The 19,106-nt window shown below is 34.5% G+C and overlaps 1 protein-coding gene across 9 annotated transcripts in view; it reads left to right on the plus strand.

Moving 5' to 3' along the window:
* The window catches only part of LOC107038901 (nuclear receptor coactivator 7), an 89,186-nt gene that overhangs the window by 36,838 nt on the left and 33,242 nt on the right, over nt 1-19,106 (plus strand). For 4 of the 9 annotated variants that reach the window (XM_015258229.1, XM_015258231.1, XM_015258232.1 and 1 more), the window contains exons 1-3: nt 2,989-3,941; nt 14,792-14,863; nt 15,453-15,559. In XM_015258229.1, the coding sequence (XP_015113715.1) occupies nt 3,394-3,941; nt 14,792-14,863; nt 15,453-15,559 (727 nt within the window). In that variant the 5' untranslated portion in view covers nt 2,989-3,393. Of the gene's footprint in view, nt 1-2,988; nt 3,942-14,791; nt 14,864-15,452; nt 15,560-17,753; nt 19,020-19,106 lie in introns of those variants that run through there. The other 5 variants (XM_015258236.2, XM_015258238.1, XM_015258234.2 and 2 more) reach the window with 4 other exon arrangements.

A 19,106-nucleotide genomic window follows, 5' to 3' on the forward strand; every position in this document is an offset into this window, starting at 1 on the left:
CTCTCTCTCTCTCTCTCTCTCTCTCTCTCTCTCTCTCTCTCTCTCTCTCTCTCTCTCTCGCATTTTTCCTCTACCTCATTTCCAAAGCCGCCTGAAATTATTTTCTCTCAAAATTTCCGCTGAAAAAATCACGAGTATTTTTCTCGTTTTTGTCGATGCAAACTATATTTTTTTCAAGTACCCCTGAGGTATTTATACTCTGGTTATCACGTGAGACCTTAATATTGGGAGAAAAAATTGTGAAAAAAATTGAGAAAAAAAATTCTTCCTGTCGTGTCCTCTCCGTCCAGCGCTTTCACTCTCCCACCAACAATACCCAACACGCATCACTAACTGCATTAATGCCCTTTGACACTTTCATAACACCAACGTGTTAATAGTCACGTCGTTACCATCCTCAGCCTCCTCAGCAGGAGATGATTTTTACATCTGTCTCTGATAATTTTTTTTTATCTCGTCACGCGCTACCGATAAAGCTTAAACCCTAGAAGTCACGTCAAATTGTCTTTCCGTGAAGTATTCGCAGCAGTTGAAACTAAAATTTAACGTTAACATTATTTTTATGGGAGGGAATAAACCGAAAAATTAACGAAAAACGTCTCTCCGTTTTCGCGTAATTAATTTAATTCGATGACAGTGTGTATTTTTATTTTTTTAGTCTCGCGGTGACATTGAAAACAATTTTTCCCCCTGAATATAACTGGAGAGTTCGTTAGGTACTAGATGTGCTATGTACAGTCTGCGTCGTTCTCCATCCAAATATTTACTTTCCCCAGAATTTTATCGTCTCGGCTGTGATTCACATTATTTTCGTCGGCACAATTTCCTCGATTATCGTTAAAATCAGTTGGATGTTCAATACGTTTTCTTCGGGCAATATTTTCATCACAGAGGTGATCTACTTCAAATGAAACTTTTTATTTCACATTTCTCCATTAATTTCAACGATATTTCGGGTATTAATTGATGAATTAATTAATTCATTGCAATCGAAGCATTTTAAATATACGAAATGAGCAACTTATTTAGTTTTAACAAATAAAATTTTTATTCAGATGAAAAAAAGATTTTTTCATGTTAAAAAATTTTTTTTTGATAAAAAATTAATTTCATTCAAGAAATAAATTTTAATTCATTAAATTAAAGCAAAATCTGGAGAAAAAAATTATCTTCTCATGCCCAATGGCACTAAAACTGTCAGTTATAGCTGATAAAATCTCTGGTGAGTTTAAAAAATCATGTGTTCACAACTGAGAATAATTTATTTGTTGAAAATAAAATTGACCGAATTGGCTAAAATCAATTGAATTAAATTGAAGTAAAATGGAGATAAAAAATGATATCATTGTCTCCAATTGCACCAATTATTCCCCTAATTACTCGATTAATAAACTAATTAATTGATAAACTAAGGAATAACACATAAATCTGTTGAATTAAAAAAAATCCCCACTGAATTTCCACTTTCCCAATTAAATTAAATGAATTCAATTAAATTAACGTAAAATACAGATAAAAAATAATATCATCGTCTCCAATTGCACCAATTACCCCCCTAATTACTCGATTGATTAACAAACTAATGAATCAACGGGCGCACGAATTCCCGCGCGAAGGAATACCCCACGAACCCGCTAAATTAAAAAAGCGAATCCCCAGTGAATTTCCACTTTTCCAAATAACAAAAAAATGCATTCTGACTTGTGAGGGCTCTCTCCGCTTCACATTTAACGAGAGTCGGACGTGCAAAGTGGTGGAAACAATTTGTCAATTTGAAAGCGCGCAATTAGGGAATTGCAGCGATAAAAATACACGGATGGTCGTTTTAATTCGATTAAGACCAATTGACCTCGGTAACACTCGTGAAAAAAAAAACATTATATTTCCACGTTCTCCGGCGTATTTACCCCCTCCCCGGGGGCCATTGCTCATATTTTTTTAGCCCCAAAAAATGTCAAATTCTTTGGAGTATTTTGTCGCTGATTTTTGGAGCGAAAATGGGCCTTTTTATTTTGAAAATGAACTTGTGGTAAATTTATTCAATAATAAAAGGAGCTCATTGCGGTGGGGGTGAGCCCGTATGTGGGTAGTCGGTCTGTTGACGTATAAATACACGACTGAGCGATCGCTCGGGCTTAGTACCGCTGTATCTTATATCGAGACGACTGCGTCGAGAGAGTGTAACCAGTTTATCAAAGTCGCGGTGTGCGAACAACTGCTCATTAAAAAATAAAAATTAATCGTTGAATATCGCTCGTTATTTCAAAGTTGAATAGCGATTTCCGTCGCGATTCAGGGGAAAACAGAGTGTTTGGGCGGAGGAATAATCGACAAGTGGATTAATTGATTAATTGATTTTACGGCGAATGGATACGGGAGTTGAGCGAAAATGTTGGCAGACAGGAGTGAACATTCGGAGGTGAAGCGAGAGTGAAAAATTATTTGAGAGGAATTTTTTTTTGTTCGTTCCTCTGGGGTTTTGTACTTCGATTGTTGATCCGGAATATATGAGAGGAAATCGGCCTCGTCAAGGCCGACTGGATACCGGTGACAAATCAAGACGGTTTGTGGGTATGTTAACCTCGGAAGGGCGTGGATTTATAGCCCTGTGAGGTTTTGTTTCGTCATTCGATGGAAATATTGAATGGATGATTGTCAAGAATTCTCTGGAAGTCAAAGAATTATTTTCAAAAATTCCCTGGGAAGTACGGAATGTAAAAATCATTACAGATTGAGTGCAGAAAAAATATTATTGCATCATTATTAAAAATTTCTTAGAATTTTTTTTTTTTAAATGCTAAAAATCCTCATGAAATGAAATAACTAAAATAACGGATTAAATAAAATAATTCAATATCGAATGAATAATTATTAAAAATTCCCCGGAATTCGCAAAGAATTATTAAAAATTCCCCGGAATTCGCAAAGAATTATTAAAAAATTCCCCGAAATTGGCAAAAAAATTATTGCAAAAATCCCTGGAATGCCCAAAAAATAGTTAAAAAATTCAAAATAAAATACTAAAAATACTGAATTAATTAAAAAAGTAATTTTCCATCACTAATCCCCGATTTTTTAATTCCCAAAACACTCCCTGAATAACAATTCGACCGACGAATTGAGCGTTAAAATAAAAAGTCATCAACTGGGTACAGGCCAACGCTCTGTCCCGGAGTGAAAAGGCGGTCGCGAGCCTGTAGGTCGGCTTTCACCGGTGTATTTGCCACCAGCCTGTAGCTCACGGCATACCACCAGTAAGTGCAGTGTTGTCGGGCAGACCGGATCGCAATGACGTTCCCCAGCATATAAAGACATTGAAAACAATAAAAAAAAAAAAAATTCAAAAATTCCCGGAGGGAGAGAAGCCCTTACCCAGGTGTTTCGAGTAATAGCATGGAAATGTACATCACGGAGACACCGAGTGGTGGCCAGACAGGTCAAAAATTCGCGTCAACGAATTCAATTCCCCTGGCAATCGAGGAATCCCCGGAAAAATTGCCGTCTCTGCTGCTTCGCGACACGAAGGGCCGACGTCACAGTGTCCTGGACGATTTGCGCGCCAGGAGGGACAGCCTCTTCCAGCGCGCAAGGCGCAGTAGTATATTCGAGGATAAGGAGAACAAAAAGGACAAGGAGAACAAAGGAGAGGAGGAGAAGAAGGAGAAGAGAAGGAGCAGCGAGGGCAATCGGAGGGGCTCGGTGTTCTACGTGTCCGATGATTTTCTAGAGGAGAATCCTGACACCGTGAGGGAGGAGATTGAGGTGAAAAAGGGACGCAGGAAGTCGTGGCATCCGCTGGTCAAGCCAGCCAAGGTCGATAGGAAGAGGAAAAAAGGACTCACTGGAATAACAGCTGATGTTGGCAGTACTGAGGCCCTCTATGGGGGCAGGCAGAAGAGGCTCTCCTGGTGGAATATCTTTGTTCCCGACTCCGTCACGAGGTACACATTATAGATTATTGCGTCATTCTTGGCGGAGGTGTTGCGCTTTTCTATTGTTATTTGAGTGATTTTTTTTTTTTATTATGTGAGTAATTTATTAATTGCGAGGGAATTGTCTGTGGGAATTCAGTTAGTGGTTTATTTTATCAGTTGATTTAATTTCGCCGATTCGTTTATTTAATTCATTTCTAAACACAAAAGCCCTCATTCGAATAGAAAATTATTTACTCAATTTTTTAAAATCGGATTAGCTTCTTAATTCACAATTATTTTATTTTATTAAAAAATAATAATTATCAATTCGATTTTAATGGAATATTGTTTTTTTAAATCAACAGTTTAATTTTTTTCATCTGTACTTCTCATTTAATTGGGCTATTATCAATATCGAAAAGCTCAATCGAATTATTTACCTAAATGAATAAAATAAATTATTTATTTGAGTCATTTAGTTAATTTTTGTGCGAATAAAAGTCTTCATTGGGATAAAAAATTATTTATTCAACTCATTTCAATCAGATTAGCTCCTTAATTCACTCAATTGTTTTCTTTCATTAAAAAGCAATAATCCTCACTTCGCTTTTAACCGAAAATAATTTTTTTAAATCACCAGTTCTATTTTTTTCATCCGGAATTCCCATTTAAAAAGGGTTATTTTTAATGTCCAGAAGTGGAAATTGTTTTACGACTCATAAAAAAGCCAACATTAAACTCGGCTCGTTAGTTACATTCAATTATCGATTTAATTCTCTCAACATATTTTCCTTTCGTCGAAATAATTCACAAGAAATCGGTTGACCCTGAGACACAACAATGTTTTCAACTGCATAATAAACGTATCAACGAATAAATACAACGATTGCTCGATTGACTTGAGCATCTGCAATGTTATTTTCCCCCGCTGTGTCGGGCGATAAAAGTCTGTTTGTAAACGAAGCACGTGACAAATTTAATTGGCTCAGGCTAAAGACGTCGCATGCCAATAAAACATGAATTGCTGAATTATTGGAATGAATAGTCAATGGGAGGAATGGGCTCTTCAAGCGGCCGGAAAATTCTCAGCACTCGGAGGGATCTACTGTATTCTGAATTTAGTCGATCGTTTCCTTTCGCTGAAATCCAACGGTCGCGTCATTAACGTCATTAACGTCATCATGGCGAGCCCCTCATTCCCAATTTCCCAACTGTTTTAACGTCACGACGTTTTATTGTGCGGAGAGAAAAAATTGTGGTTTTAGCTGAAATTCCAGAGAATGAAATGTTTTTTTTTTTCATTTATTGGTTGAAGAATTTCCTTGAGATTCAGGCGAAGTTTGAATTGTTGCAGTAATGATAATTTTCTTGTCATCTTCGCAATGAAGAGAAAATTTATTGATTTTCATTAATATCTGAATTTTTTTGTTTTCTATTAATTTTTGTAGTCATTGAACTGTAATTTACAGCTGCCATTGATTTTTTTTATCAAATTGGGAATTTTTTATGAGGAAAATCCTAGAAATTTCAGTGAAACTGTCACTTGATCAGCATTTTCAATAATTTAATGTAAATATGAATTAATTATGCCAAAATATGAATAAATGATGATTAATTCAATATTTGCATTAATAATTTACATAAATAAAGTGATTATTAATGTAAATATTGAATTAATTATTACTTCCAGTGAAAAATGTTAAATTTTCATTCATTCTAAAAGGATTTCCCTAAAAAATTTCACTAAAAATTCGAATCATCACTCATTTTTGCACACTTTCACCAATTTTAATGAGTTATTCGGATTATTCCGGATCTAAAATGAGATTTATTTCTGTCCATGAACTTCTCACTCATTTCTTCAAGCAATTTTTTTCCTCCCAATCGAGTTTTTCGCTCCTCCCACGAATAATTCCGCCGAAAAAAAAGGTCAATCAATTCACTCCCCGCAATTTACAATTTAAAAAACTCCGAACATCTCATAGTTAAAATTTGCAAATCACATAATGCCCTGGCGATACTATCTCAATGTCACAGTGACCTTCTCCATGCATTTTTGATCAATGGTTTTACCACCGAAGTGATGTGTCATTACCTAGCGATTTGCTTCCGCCACTGTTGCATCAACTACAAAATTTATTTCATAAGCTATCTACCTTTTTACCCACTTCTGCATTATGTTTTTCTCCTTTATCGAGTTGTTTGATTCATGCGGATCAATCAAACTCTTATTGACAAGATATACATCAATACAATGCGATTGAGAAAAAAAAATAGCGCGATAATTAATTGTTGGGGCAACGGGATTTAGTTCCGATACAAATCCTCTCCGGATAAAAACATCAATCAGAGATAATTTAAATCCAGCTTATGTACACTCTATGTTCACGATTCTTCGGCCAAGAGAATGTCAAATTTAAAAAAAATTTCCTATTCTCAATTTTTTCAATTTTTCGATTCCATCGAAATTTTTATTATTATTAATATTCTTACTATCATTATTGATCATTCTGTTAATTTGTTGACTCATCGGGAGATTTTATCTCAACTAAACGACATTAAATTCTTTATTATTGAATGAAATTTTATTTTATCATTTTTATTGTGAAATTATCGTAATATTGATTCATAAAAAAATGAGATTTCTTTTCTGCGAAATCTCCGAGGATAAATGATGACTTTCACTCGGAGCTATTACGCTACACCCGTCCACAGAATGATGAGCAATATCTAAGGTTATTCGGAGAAATCTTGGTATTCGTAACTGAGTTTGTTGTGGGAGGGATAGGCGAGCGGAATTATTTCATTATGTTTGATTCGTTGCCATCGTTACGTTGATCTACGATTAAATGGTTTATCAAACGGCTGCACATTGGGGGCGATTACATGGGTATCATGTGGAATTGGTTGAGCAATTTTCAGGATTTAAAAATACGGAGAGAAAAGGGTTTTAGGTTCTGTTAGAAATCTGGGAAATGTGATTTTTTTTTCAACTTTTTTAGAGATTTTTTTTATTTTCATCTTTTATTTATGTTTTTTAAAGATATATTTTTTAAATTTTTGATGAACTTGACATAATTGTCTCAAATATTCTGTTATTTTGAGAAAATTTTAATTCTTGAATTTAGAATTGGTGAAGCGATTTTGAAGATTAAAAAAAAACAGTTTTTAAAAATATTTTTTAGCAATTATTTTATTATATTATTTTAAATATTTGGTTAAACCTACCAAAATTGTGTTAAATTATCTATTCGTTTAAAAAGATTTTAATTCTTGAATTTAGTTTAAAATATCTAATTTTTTAAATTATGAATTTTTGCCTCTTCACCTTTCAAATATCTACAAAATATTCTCTAAATTTACAATTATTTATAATTCTCCCCCAATACAATTTATTTTTTTACATTTTTCTCGTGAAATTAAACTGCATTACGGAGAAATTTTATTTCTCAATGAAGACAAACTGGACATTTTCACTGAAAAATATAATGATTGACAATCAATGCGTTGAATACCCCGTCATTTAATGAATTCCATCAACATCTCGTTAGCTATTCGTACAGGCGACGATACTCCCAATCGATAATCAGCGCGAGCTGTCGCCAACGTAACTCGCCACCACAATTATGTTACACCATATTGGATTATGCGTCGCTTCCTACCGAGCTATCGCGCCGATATTGTGTATCACACTGTGTGGTCTCAACGAGAATTATAATCATTGTCAATGCACTCTTATCCGGCACTATAAAAATTCATGTCTATTGTTTGTACAAGAAGCCATGTCGTAAACACCTCAGGATAAGGTTTTATGGAGCAAACAGTGTAGAGTATTTTCCCGAAAAAATACAAATTTTTCCATCAATATGCGGTATACTACAATTCCACTGAAATTTCAAGGGATTTCGTTAGTGAAAATTCAAAATTTTATGGAAAAATGAATGGGAATTGGGAAATTTAGTGAAATTATTCCCTGAAATTCAATTGGTCTCGGCTGCCTTGACTTGAATAAATATAATATAATATAATTATCAGCATATAATAATATTATAATATATTATCATCATTATTATTAATTATTATTAATATATAATAATAATATATTATATAATAATAATAATAATAATAATAAAATATCTTATTATAATATACAGTACATATAGTTCCACTGAAATTTCAAAGAATTTCGTCAGTGAAAATTCAAAATTTTATGGAAAAATGAATGGGAATTGGAAAATTTAGTGAAATTATTCCCTGAAAATTGATAAAAATCTGAAATTACAATTTTATCCCCAACCTCAACAGAACTTCCACACTTGATTAATTCATCCACCACAAAATATTCCTCAAAAGTCGAAAAAAGCATCGATCATCTAAAGCCCTGATCACTGAACTGAAACCAAAGCGAAAAAACAAAAATACTAAAAAGAATTCAGATCGCGGTAGATTACTCAACTCAGCTCTTGAGCGACCGGCAATTGACGTCGATTCGCTGCAGTGAATCCCGATTGCGCTTCAGCGTATATACCAAAAGCTTCAGAACCAATGGAATTCACTGGGAGCTCGGTCTGCCACACATTTAAACATACCCATGCCATTGGCGAAATCCCACTGGCATCAATTTGCCTCAATCCCAGATCTCCACCGAGAGTCACCGGTGAATTTGAGCACTCGGACTTGAAAATGTCCCCTCGATCCTTCTGGTCATGCACTGATTAACCTGGCCTTTCACTCCAGGTCGTCCACCTCCCCCCTCCCAGGAAAAAGCCATTCTCGTGTTCACCTAAAATGCCAAAAGATGAATAGAAGTACGTTCCTAGTATTGCGAGTGAGTCGTTGGCTCACATCCAAGTTTAACGAACTTGAGGGGATGATTTCAATTCCTCTCAGAAGTGCCACTCGAGTCTCTCACGGGAGTTGACAATTTTCATAGACTTGGACGTGTTAACAACACTCGTCTGACGACTAATTAACGGACGATTAACGTTCGATTATTTGGCCGGTGATCTTCAGGATCAAAATTTTCTGAACTAGGTGGTTCTAGACGTCTTAATTTACTTCTTTTCGACTAAAACGAAGACGTTCGATAGACATTTCCATAGCTTTCTGGAGTACAATGGACAAACAAATGAGACATTATAAGTTTGAACCAAAAAATCGTCGAGTAAGACACCTGTAATGTCTGGAATACAAGTCTTGAATTTAAGAACACAAATGTCTTAAAAAATGGACAAGTTTCTTAATTTCAGACCCTAGTTTTCACTATAAAGTACTTGGTGATAGCTATCTGATGGTTCTAGGTTGATTTTTGTTTTCTTCCTTCGCCTTTTTTCGTTGTTCTCTTCTGGAAAGTTTGAAGGTCGCAGTTCATCAAGCCTAGCAAACGAGTAATTACCCTCGTTTCTGAGGGGCTGTTTTGTACGTCTGAGTGATAAGTGCGCGCTTACTGGGTCAACCTGGGTGGATGATAAGGTCGAGGCTCTCGAGGATCTCAATTTTTTCGGGATTTTTTAATGTTTGGAATGAGGAAAGGTGATGTATAGGTTTTCCGATGACCGAAGAACAACGTTTCGTCTTTTACTGCAATTCTTTCAGGAAATTAGAGATCTTAACTGAAGACAATCTTCTCCTCATATTATTACACATTATTACGGACGAGAATGCACAAAGTTGGGAAGAAAACTTGATCAAGCAATTATCCACTTTGAATTCTGATTACCAGTACCAGTTATTTTTGATGGTCTTATTTAAACGCTGATCACGTGCAGTGTTCCATGTAGAGGCAGGAAATGAACTCGCTTAATAAGCTGGTACATGTGCCAAGCCCAGTGCCTCTCGTTATGCTTCGGTGGTCATTATCTAAATTCCAATGTTGTTCCGAAAAGAAGACAATGGGTTAATCCTGATGGATGCTTGATAGACACTTCAGCTGTGGTCACCTGACACTTTTCGGACAAAGTTGTCGGCCCTGGCCACGGCCTCCTCCCTCGTATGTTCTCATTAATTCAAAGGTCAATTGTCTCTCGATTCGTGAGATATTCTCCATAAATCATGAGACAATTGGCCGGATGTCATTGACTTCCTCAAGCCGTTCAGAACGTACTTCGCTCTCTCAACATCACGTTGAACAAATCCGATGTAATAACGTTTTGCGTCTGCTTCGCAGGTCGACGACACTGCAATTTCAGCTCAAGAGTTCTCACGACATTTTGCAAAGTAAAAAAAACTTTGCGTTTCCGCTTGTAAATAATCTCAAAGGCAAAAGTTCTCCGGCGTTATCACGGCCTGTGGTTCAGCAGGTATAATCGTCTGGGTCTGCGCAAGAGAGGCGAAAAGACGATTTCGAAACCACTCTCTTGCAACTCAAACCGTTTATAAACTAGAACCCGCTCTGTACGTCTACGTTTGTCCTTTCTCACTTTCCAAGGAAGTCGATAGCATTCGCCGAGTTATTTCAAAAGCTGTACGTGATACTAGTCACGCTCAGTTATGGCTCAGTTATATACACTGGAGAGGTCCAAATTCGACCTTCGATTCGTACCAATGAGGAAATTCATTACGTGAGATACATTTACAAAATGACACATGTCGTAATTCAATTCTATGACGAGCTCTGTGGGGTCATTTTTGTTCAGGCTGTTTAATGCAGTTTTTAGGTGGAGATTGTGCCGGAAAATATTTATTATAATCAATATTTATTATTAATTATTATTATTAACAATAATAACATAATATAATAATAATTGTTATATTATAATTATTATATATTATTATATTATATTATTATAGTGATGATATAATTCAATTTTTTATCAATTTTGAATTGTCTTGAATATGTTTTAAACTTTAGAAACTGTATATGGAGAAATACTTGCGAAATATTCAGGAAAATTGACACAAAAATCCTTTACTTTTTTGAAATTTTTATCATTATATTTTTGTAATTTTATTTTCAACATTTGGTCATTTTAAATTTACAATTTGATGGAAATTTGTGACAATGGACTATTAATTCTCAGAAAAATAACATTTAATTCAATTTACAGGGGAAAAAATCGCGAAATTACAATTTAAAAAAAATAATGATCCCGGAATTTCTCTGCACAATGATTTTCCGCAACTTCCTCCCGGCAATCAAGTAATACTGACAAAACTCAGAGATAAAAAGGCAATGCAATATCTCGAGAAAGGAAGGGAGTGCGTCCAATGAAATTTCACCGAGTATAATAAACATAACGGCTCCAACTGCTGGGTACCACACGTACCGGGTGGGTTTAGGGTCGGAATAGCTAGCCGTCGGGCACACACCAGCACTTAAATTCTGTTAATGCTAGGTGCTTTAACCCTGCAATACCGGCACGAAGGCGTTTAGGTAAATGGAACTGTTGTCTATGTACAGTTGAACGATAGAACCTAATGCCACCGCGATAGCCCTGTTAAATCAAACGGTGCATGATTTTACAGTCGGGGGTTTTCTCTCGTGGGTGTCTGTTTTTTTTTAGATCCAACATTTGGAAACAAAGAAATAGGGGTGGGAGGTGGAGGGCAGATTGCCAGATAACTCGAGGATATTTTCGTTCATCCACTCAACCCCTTTTTTATTCTCTGATCGCTCTCAACAGGTGAGAATCATAAATGGGCGTGGCTGGTGTCCAACGGGACTGAAAAGAAGAGTTTTAACGTCTGGTTGTCAGCGATGATGTTTGTTTAAGACTGTCTGCTCGAGGTGATTGACGTTATGCTTGTTTATTGCGTGAGGTCTACTTATGAAGGATCACGGCAAAAAAAATATAGTTGAATTGGGTATAAAATATACTTGATTAAAGTATATTTTATACTCGAGTCAATAATAATATACTTGAATCAAGTATATTATGTACTTGAGTCAATAATAATATACTTGAATCAAGTATATTATGTACTTGAGTCAATAATAATATACTTGAATCAAGTATATTATGTACTTGAGTCAATAATAATATACTTGAATCAAGTATATTATATACTCGAGTCAATAATAATATACTTGAATCAAGTATATTATGTACTTGAGTCAATAATAATATACTTGAATCAAGTATATTATATACTCGAGTCAAGAATAATATACTTGAATCAAGTATATTATATACTCGAGTCAAGAATAATATACTTGAATCAAGTATATTATATACTCGAGTCAAGAATAATATACTTGAATCAAGTATATTATATACTCGAGTCAAGAATAATATACTTGAATCAAGTATATTATATACTCGAGTCAAGAATAATATACTTGAATCAAGTATATTATATACTCGAGTCAAGAATAATATACTTGAATCAAGTATATTATATACTCGAGTCAAGAATAATATACTTGAATCAAGTATATTATATACTCGAGTCAAGAATAATATACTTGAATCAAGTATATTATATACTCGAGTCAAGAATAATATACTTGAATCAAGTATATTATATACTCGAGTCAAGAATAATATACTTGAATCAAGTATATTATATACTCGAGTCAAGAATAATATACTTGAATCAAGTATATTATATACTCGAGTCAAGAATAATATACTTGAATCAAGTATATTATATACTCGAATCAAGAATAATATACTTGAATCAAGTATATTATATACTTGAGTCAATAATAATATATTTGAATCAAGTATATTATATACTCGAGTCAATAACAATATACTTGAATCAAGTATATTATATACTCGAGTCAAGGATATTTTATACTCAATTCAACTATTTTTTTTCCATGTATGATTGGAGAGAAAAAGTTTCTTGTTTTTGGAATGAGTTTAATGGGTTTATGAAATCGGCGGGTCAAGCGTTTGTCCTTGGGATCATAATCATCATTACGCAATTATTAGGACGCTATTTTAGGAACGATAATGGGCTCGACTTCGTCAAGAATACGAGTATAATTGATTCATTCCATAATTAAATAAATTCAATTAGTAGCGGCCAAATTTCGGAAATTTTTGTCGTGTTCAAGTTCCACGGAAATTTCGGGAAATCTTGTCATTGAAAAATCAAATTTTCCGTTGATTTTCTGATCAAATGATCTGGAAATCAATAAAATATTCAATTTTTCTGTGAAAATTCTGAAAAATTCGGCAAATTCAGGGCAAAATTGAAAATTCATGGCATTTTCTTTCATATTCCACTGGAAATTCAATCACGTTGTGATGTTTCCGTCTCACTCTCGATGAAAACTATAAAATCTTTTATGAAATTTCAAAAAATTTCCAACAGTGCAGATAGCAAAATTTTTATCATCACTTTTTTGGAATGTGTATACATCTGCTGACATTTTCCTCTGAATAAATCTTCCAATTTTAATACCGATTTTGTTTGGATGGTTTTATGAGTTTGTGAAAGATTCCAAGATAGTGCGCTGTCAGCAGGCATTTTCGGAAATTGTAAACAGCAGTGATCGTAAGATCCTGATTTATTTTGAGAATTGTTAGGCAGTTGGTTGTCGTCCACTGATTTCCCAGCCTCATCGGAAAATTTATTACTCCGTGGAATGAGGAAATATCAAAGAAATTCAGCCTAAAATTCTCGTTTTTGAAAACTTAATAACGAAGCGATAAAACGATTCACGTCGACTTGGCTCTCAGCTTCTGCGGAATATCTCCGAATCTAAGGGAGATGGCGCAATTTTTGTAATGACCTTTTTTGTAGGGCCAATTGAGAGCTACAAAAAAGGTCATGACGAAAATTTTGATATCTGCCTTGAAATCCGAGATATTCGTTGAAAACTGAGAGTAGTCAAAATCAACTTGAACCGTTTTAATTCGCGAATGAATTTTGCTCTTAAAATTCAATGATTCGTGCATTTATGTTTTTCTCTATGTCGCAGGGACCTCCTGCACCAGATATTAATTTTCAGAAATAAATAAATGAATAAACAAAAAATAGAAAAAATGGAAAAAAAAATTAAAAAATTAATAAATGAAATTCGATGTTTAGCAGTAGAAAAAATGTTGCTTTGCTATTTCTTCTCATCAGAGGTCGATGCACCCCGCAAACTCGTATTTCTCGGCGAAACCACTCCAGACATTAAATTTGCCGCGACGATATGCCGCCCCATGCGATACGTGAACCAGAAAAGTGAAATGAAAAATAGATAAACCATGAAAAAAAAGGTAATCCATCAATCGGCGACAGACACCATTGAATTACCGCGAACGAGTGATGTAGAACATTCGTATGCATGAAAGTTTTATGTCCGACTCATCTGCATACAAATTATGCGCCTGCAACCATTCCGTAACCGACGGCCTCAGCGTCACAGGCCAGTCCTCCCCTGAGTAAAAATTGCCTTGGAAACTAATTAAGAATATCCAAGTGCCCATACTATTCAACAGGCAAAAAAATCTTGTTAAAATTGCGTGACAAAATATTATTTCGATGTTAAATGCTCTTGTGGATTTTTTTTAAAAAAACATTTCCCAAAGAAATGATCACAATTATTTAAAGTTCACATTTTTCAATCAATTTAACGAAATAAAATGAAACAACAAATCAAGTAGAGTAAATTAATGACTTTTTAATGAAATAAAAAATGAAAAATCATTATTTTTCATTGGAAAATTAAAAAATGACAAAAAGAATTTTCCATATTGACGACAATAAACCATAAATAATTGCTCACGTTGAACGGTCGCTACTGCGCTTTCACCAGAATCGCTTGATTATTTACCAATTAAACTAATTATCCAAGTTCCAGTGATTTATTTTGAAGTAGCCGTTATTTATTTAAAATCCATTATTTTAATTTTAGTGCACGCCAGCCGCATGTTACTGACACGTATGTTTTTTTTCTTTTTTTTTGTCGTTTTGTTTTTGGAATGACAACCCAGGTCACGACGCATGTCACAGCAAGATGTCTCTCAATCGAGATCCACGGAGAACCTGGCAGCCTCATTCTTCCGGTGCGTATTATATTTTTTGTAGATATTAGATGCAACATCGCCTGGCTTAACTCCCGTTATCATTTCTCCATTTTTTATTTGAGAAATTACTTGTCGTGTTACTATTTTAAGGTGAAACGTGAATTTCAGGGGAATATCAGGGTGATGGAATTCCCAGTAATAGGGGCGAGTGGGGCAAAATGGACGCTCGTAATTTTTTTTAATCTTCTGAAAAAAATTGAATTGAATAATTTTTTTTTTCATCAAAAGTACAACTCTCTCCCTTTGCGATGCGAATATCTCCGAATCGGAGGGAGATAGCGAAATTTTCGTAATAACCTTTTTTGTCGGGCCAATTGAGAGCTACAAAAAAGGTTATGACGAAAATTTTGATATCTCCCTTAAATTCCGAGATATCGCTTGAAAACTGATCAGTAGGCACAATTGTTTTCGAGTTAAAAACATTAGAAAATGGTTTAATGCGTCCGTTTTGCCCCACTCTCCCCTAATATTTTTGAAATCTTGAGTTTCCCCATCAACCTGATATTGGATAATACTTCCCGCAGTTGATCAAGAATTTCGCAATTAATTTCAACGCATTTTTTTCCAGGAGTAAAAGCCGAAGTGTTGATCATGGATTCTCAACGCCGTATGACCTGGAGTCACTGCGAAGCAAAGTCGAGGGTCGTTTCGAGTCAGTCGACAAGCTTTCCAGAGGTAAATGAACCTTAAATCACTTACAACTATAAAAATATGAAATTCATAAATTTCGAAAGAGTAATAAAACAATAATTCGAGTAATAATTGTTATTCAATAACAATTTTAACTTGAGATTGAAAAAAAATAGGTGCTTAATAGGAAATATCGTCGAATACACCCAAAGAAATATTTCATTTAAATAAAATGAGTAGTTTTTTCAATTAAAAAAATTTGTCCTTGATCCAAATAATGATTTTATTAATTAGAGCGGATTAGAACGAATTAATTAACATAACTGTTTTATAAACTTGAAACATTTCCATTGCTGAAATAAATAGAGAATACGTAATCTCTCTGGATGTAAATTGGCAAAAAAATTATTGAGAAATGAAAAATTTTATCTTTTTCCCGCGTCGACTGCTGCATTCGCCGGGGATTCCCCCGCGACGCGTCCGAAGAATTCCCATAATTTTCAGTTTACATGCCATCAATCACAGAAAGATGATGCATCGACTTGTCTCGCATTCAACTATTCATTGAGACCTCGACCCCCTCAATTGTATCGCATTGACTTACTTTTTTCAAAGTCAAACAAATACAATCTGGGTGTACCTCCAATGCCCAATAATCAGACGTCAACATTCATCAGTTTCTCTTCGCGAATGTTTATTTTATGAATGCAATTTATTTGCAAATCGACATTTTTTCAGAAATATTTTTTTTTCGTGTTTTTGGAGTTTTTTACTGAAAAATATTTCTAGTTTACAGTAAAAATCAATGAATTTCAGAAGTCTCTGATCATGAAACGAAGATTTTCCTTAGAAATCAGGCAAAGGATTTAATTATTTAAATTTAATTTATGGAATTGATCTCTTAAAGTCTTGAAATTCATGGAAAATTCATTATTCTTTTTCAATTCGATTCATCACTGATTTATTTTATTCAAAGAATGTCACCTGACATTCTTAATCAATTACTGGTGAATTAATGATCAATTAATCCTAGAATTTATCCCTTTGAAAAGTCTTTATTTTAATAGCAGTTGAAAAGGCTAAATTTATTCTAATAACAATGCACAATTAAATAATTCGAAAATACACACATGTTTAGTAGGAAATTGTCCACATAATCTGGCATTTTCCAGTCATTGCCTTTAAATCCTCATTCACATCACAATTAATATAAAATAATTATTCTCATAATTCTCCAATTTCATAAACTATCAAAATTTTCCTTCTGAAATCGAATGAATAGCTTCTCATCCTGAAGATATGCATAAAGCCATCTCTCATGACTCCACTCTTCTCCATATAAACTAAATTTTATAACCGACTGGTGCCAGAGTGTTTACATTCTTGCATTTACCCTAAACAGAATGAAGTAATGAAGAAGTGGAATGAATGACTCATTATGTATCAGATTTTCGACCCGAGTACGTCATCAACTTCTTTGTGTCGTTCTCAGTCTCTCGGAGAGTATCAATGAGTAAAGACGTGTCTTCTAATTAATAAAGTCAGTTGCATCCAAGAATTATCAGAGAGTGGTCGCATTTATTATCATAATTCCAAGGCAAAAACCATGAGTTTTTCAAAATTGCCAGCTTTAGTCTGAAAACTGCACGGAGAGAAAAGTTGAATAAAAATTAATTATTAACTATTAATTATCAACTATTAACTATTAATTATTAACTATTAATTATTAATTATTAACTGTTACGAATATTTTGCGATTCCTTCGATAAAAAAATCATTCTTCATGCAGAATCTCTCTTCCATTCTACATTGTATCTACATCTCCACAGGAGTAATGCACATTGTGGTATTTTCCGCGTACCGTCCGATAAGCCCCCCACGCCGAACCATTCTTTCTTCCTCCGTCCGACAAAACGCCTGTACCAAGTATGTAACAGTGACGCAATTGTCTGCAGCATAACCGCCGCGATACCGCGAGTTGCCGTCAGTGTAGTGGTTTCAATATTTCTATTACCTCAGCACCTGGAAGTGGCCTTTTGCCGAAAAAAGTTGGCCCTCGGACCGTAATTTTAGCGCAGTAATTGATCAATCTATCGATTCAGCAATTTTACGGAACTAATTGTCCGCGGAATTGAGGCGTTTCCCCGAAGAATAGACGACTGCGCTGAATTCTCATGCAATACTGCTTGTTTTTATCAATTCTCCCGAAGATCTGACTCATGACCTTGGACATTGTAATACATATATTGGCATTAATACTTCATTAATGAAATGTCAAAAATGTTTAGACGATTAAGATCTTTATCCGTCGCCCGTAACGAGCTCAGCCATCAGCGACAGTTTGAGTATTTCCTAGTGGGATTATTATTTAGCGTGATTAACGTTTGTCGATTCTACATGTGACTTTGAGGTATGATTCAGTCGTCCGTTGACGCGTAGACCGTACAGTGCGATTATAAAACACTCGGTGATACAATAGAAAAATAAATTGTTGGAAAAATCGTTTAAGAATCAACGAAAAATTGGAAGAAAAATTCAGTTAAATTATTGAACGGAGAAAAGTGGATTTTCTTTAGTAAAAAGTGATCATTTTTCATCAAAAAGTCATCATTTTTCACCAAAAACTCACAAACTCAACTGTTTGTTTTTGAAAAATTACGTTTTGAAGTAGAAAATTAAAAAAAAAATTGAAATGCAATTTTTTGCGACTATTAATCACCTGGAGAAACAAATTAACAAAAAATTGCAAAAAGAAATAAGTAAAAATGATTGAGCTGAATAAAGTGGATATTCTTCAGTAAAAATTCACAAGTTTTACGGTTTGCTTTCGAAAAATTATGTTTCAAAGGAGAACATTGAAAAAAAATTGAAATGCAATTTTCAACGATTATTAAACCCCCGGAAAAAAAAATAAACAAAAAAATTGTAGAAAAAGCTAGTAAAAATTACTGAGTTGTGTAAAGGGGACATTCTTCGCCAAAAAGTGATCATTTTTCACTAAAAACTCAAAAATTTTACTGTTTATTCTCGAAAAATAAGGTTTCAAAGGAAAAAAATTGAAAAAAAAAATTCCGCAATACAATTTCCCTCGTGAATTCTACAGTAAAGTGTGTCTGGAATCAAATAAAAATTATTATTGAGGCATTGAGGTCTGAAAGAATAACCGGAAAGGGTGAAGCGATAAATATTGTGGTTTTTCAGCGAAGTTATGATAATAAAAACCATGAGAGGGAGAACTGGCTGTGGTTTACGAGACATTATGGGGTAGATTCTACGCCGTAGAAACTCAGTTCGACATTCAGTTTCTATTTACAAGTGCAAATGGATGGTTGGGTGATATGTGATGCTGTGGGAAACAGCATGGAGACTGAATTTTCACTGTCCGAGGGGGAATTTTCCGAGTATGAAACATCAAATGTTCTCATACAAGAGGGGAAGTTTGGGGATTGGGTTGTGTTATATGTAGTGCAAGGCGAACCAGTTGCCACAAAGTTTTGGCGCACAGGTAACATACTCCTCGACGTTTATGGTCTCTACATTATAACGGATATTGTATTACGCCTATCGTTGAAACACTAGACTCGGGGGGGGG

The sequence above is a fragment of the Diachasma alloeum genome, unplaced genomic scaffold (genome assembly GCF_001412515.2).
Source record: "Diachasma alloeum isolate Michigan unplaced genomic scaffold, Dall2.0 Dall_scaffold_00289, whole genome shotgun sequence".
Lineage (NCBI taxonomy): Eukaryota > Metazoa > Arthropoda > Insecta > Hymenoptera > Braconidae > Diachasma > Diachasma alloeum.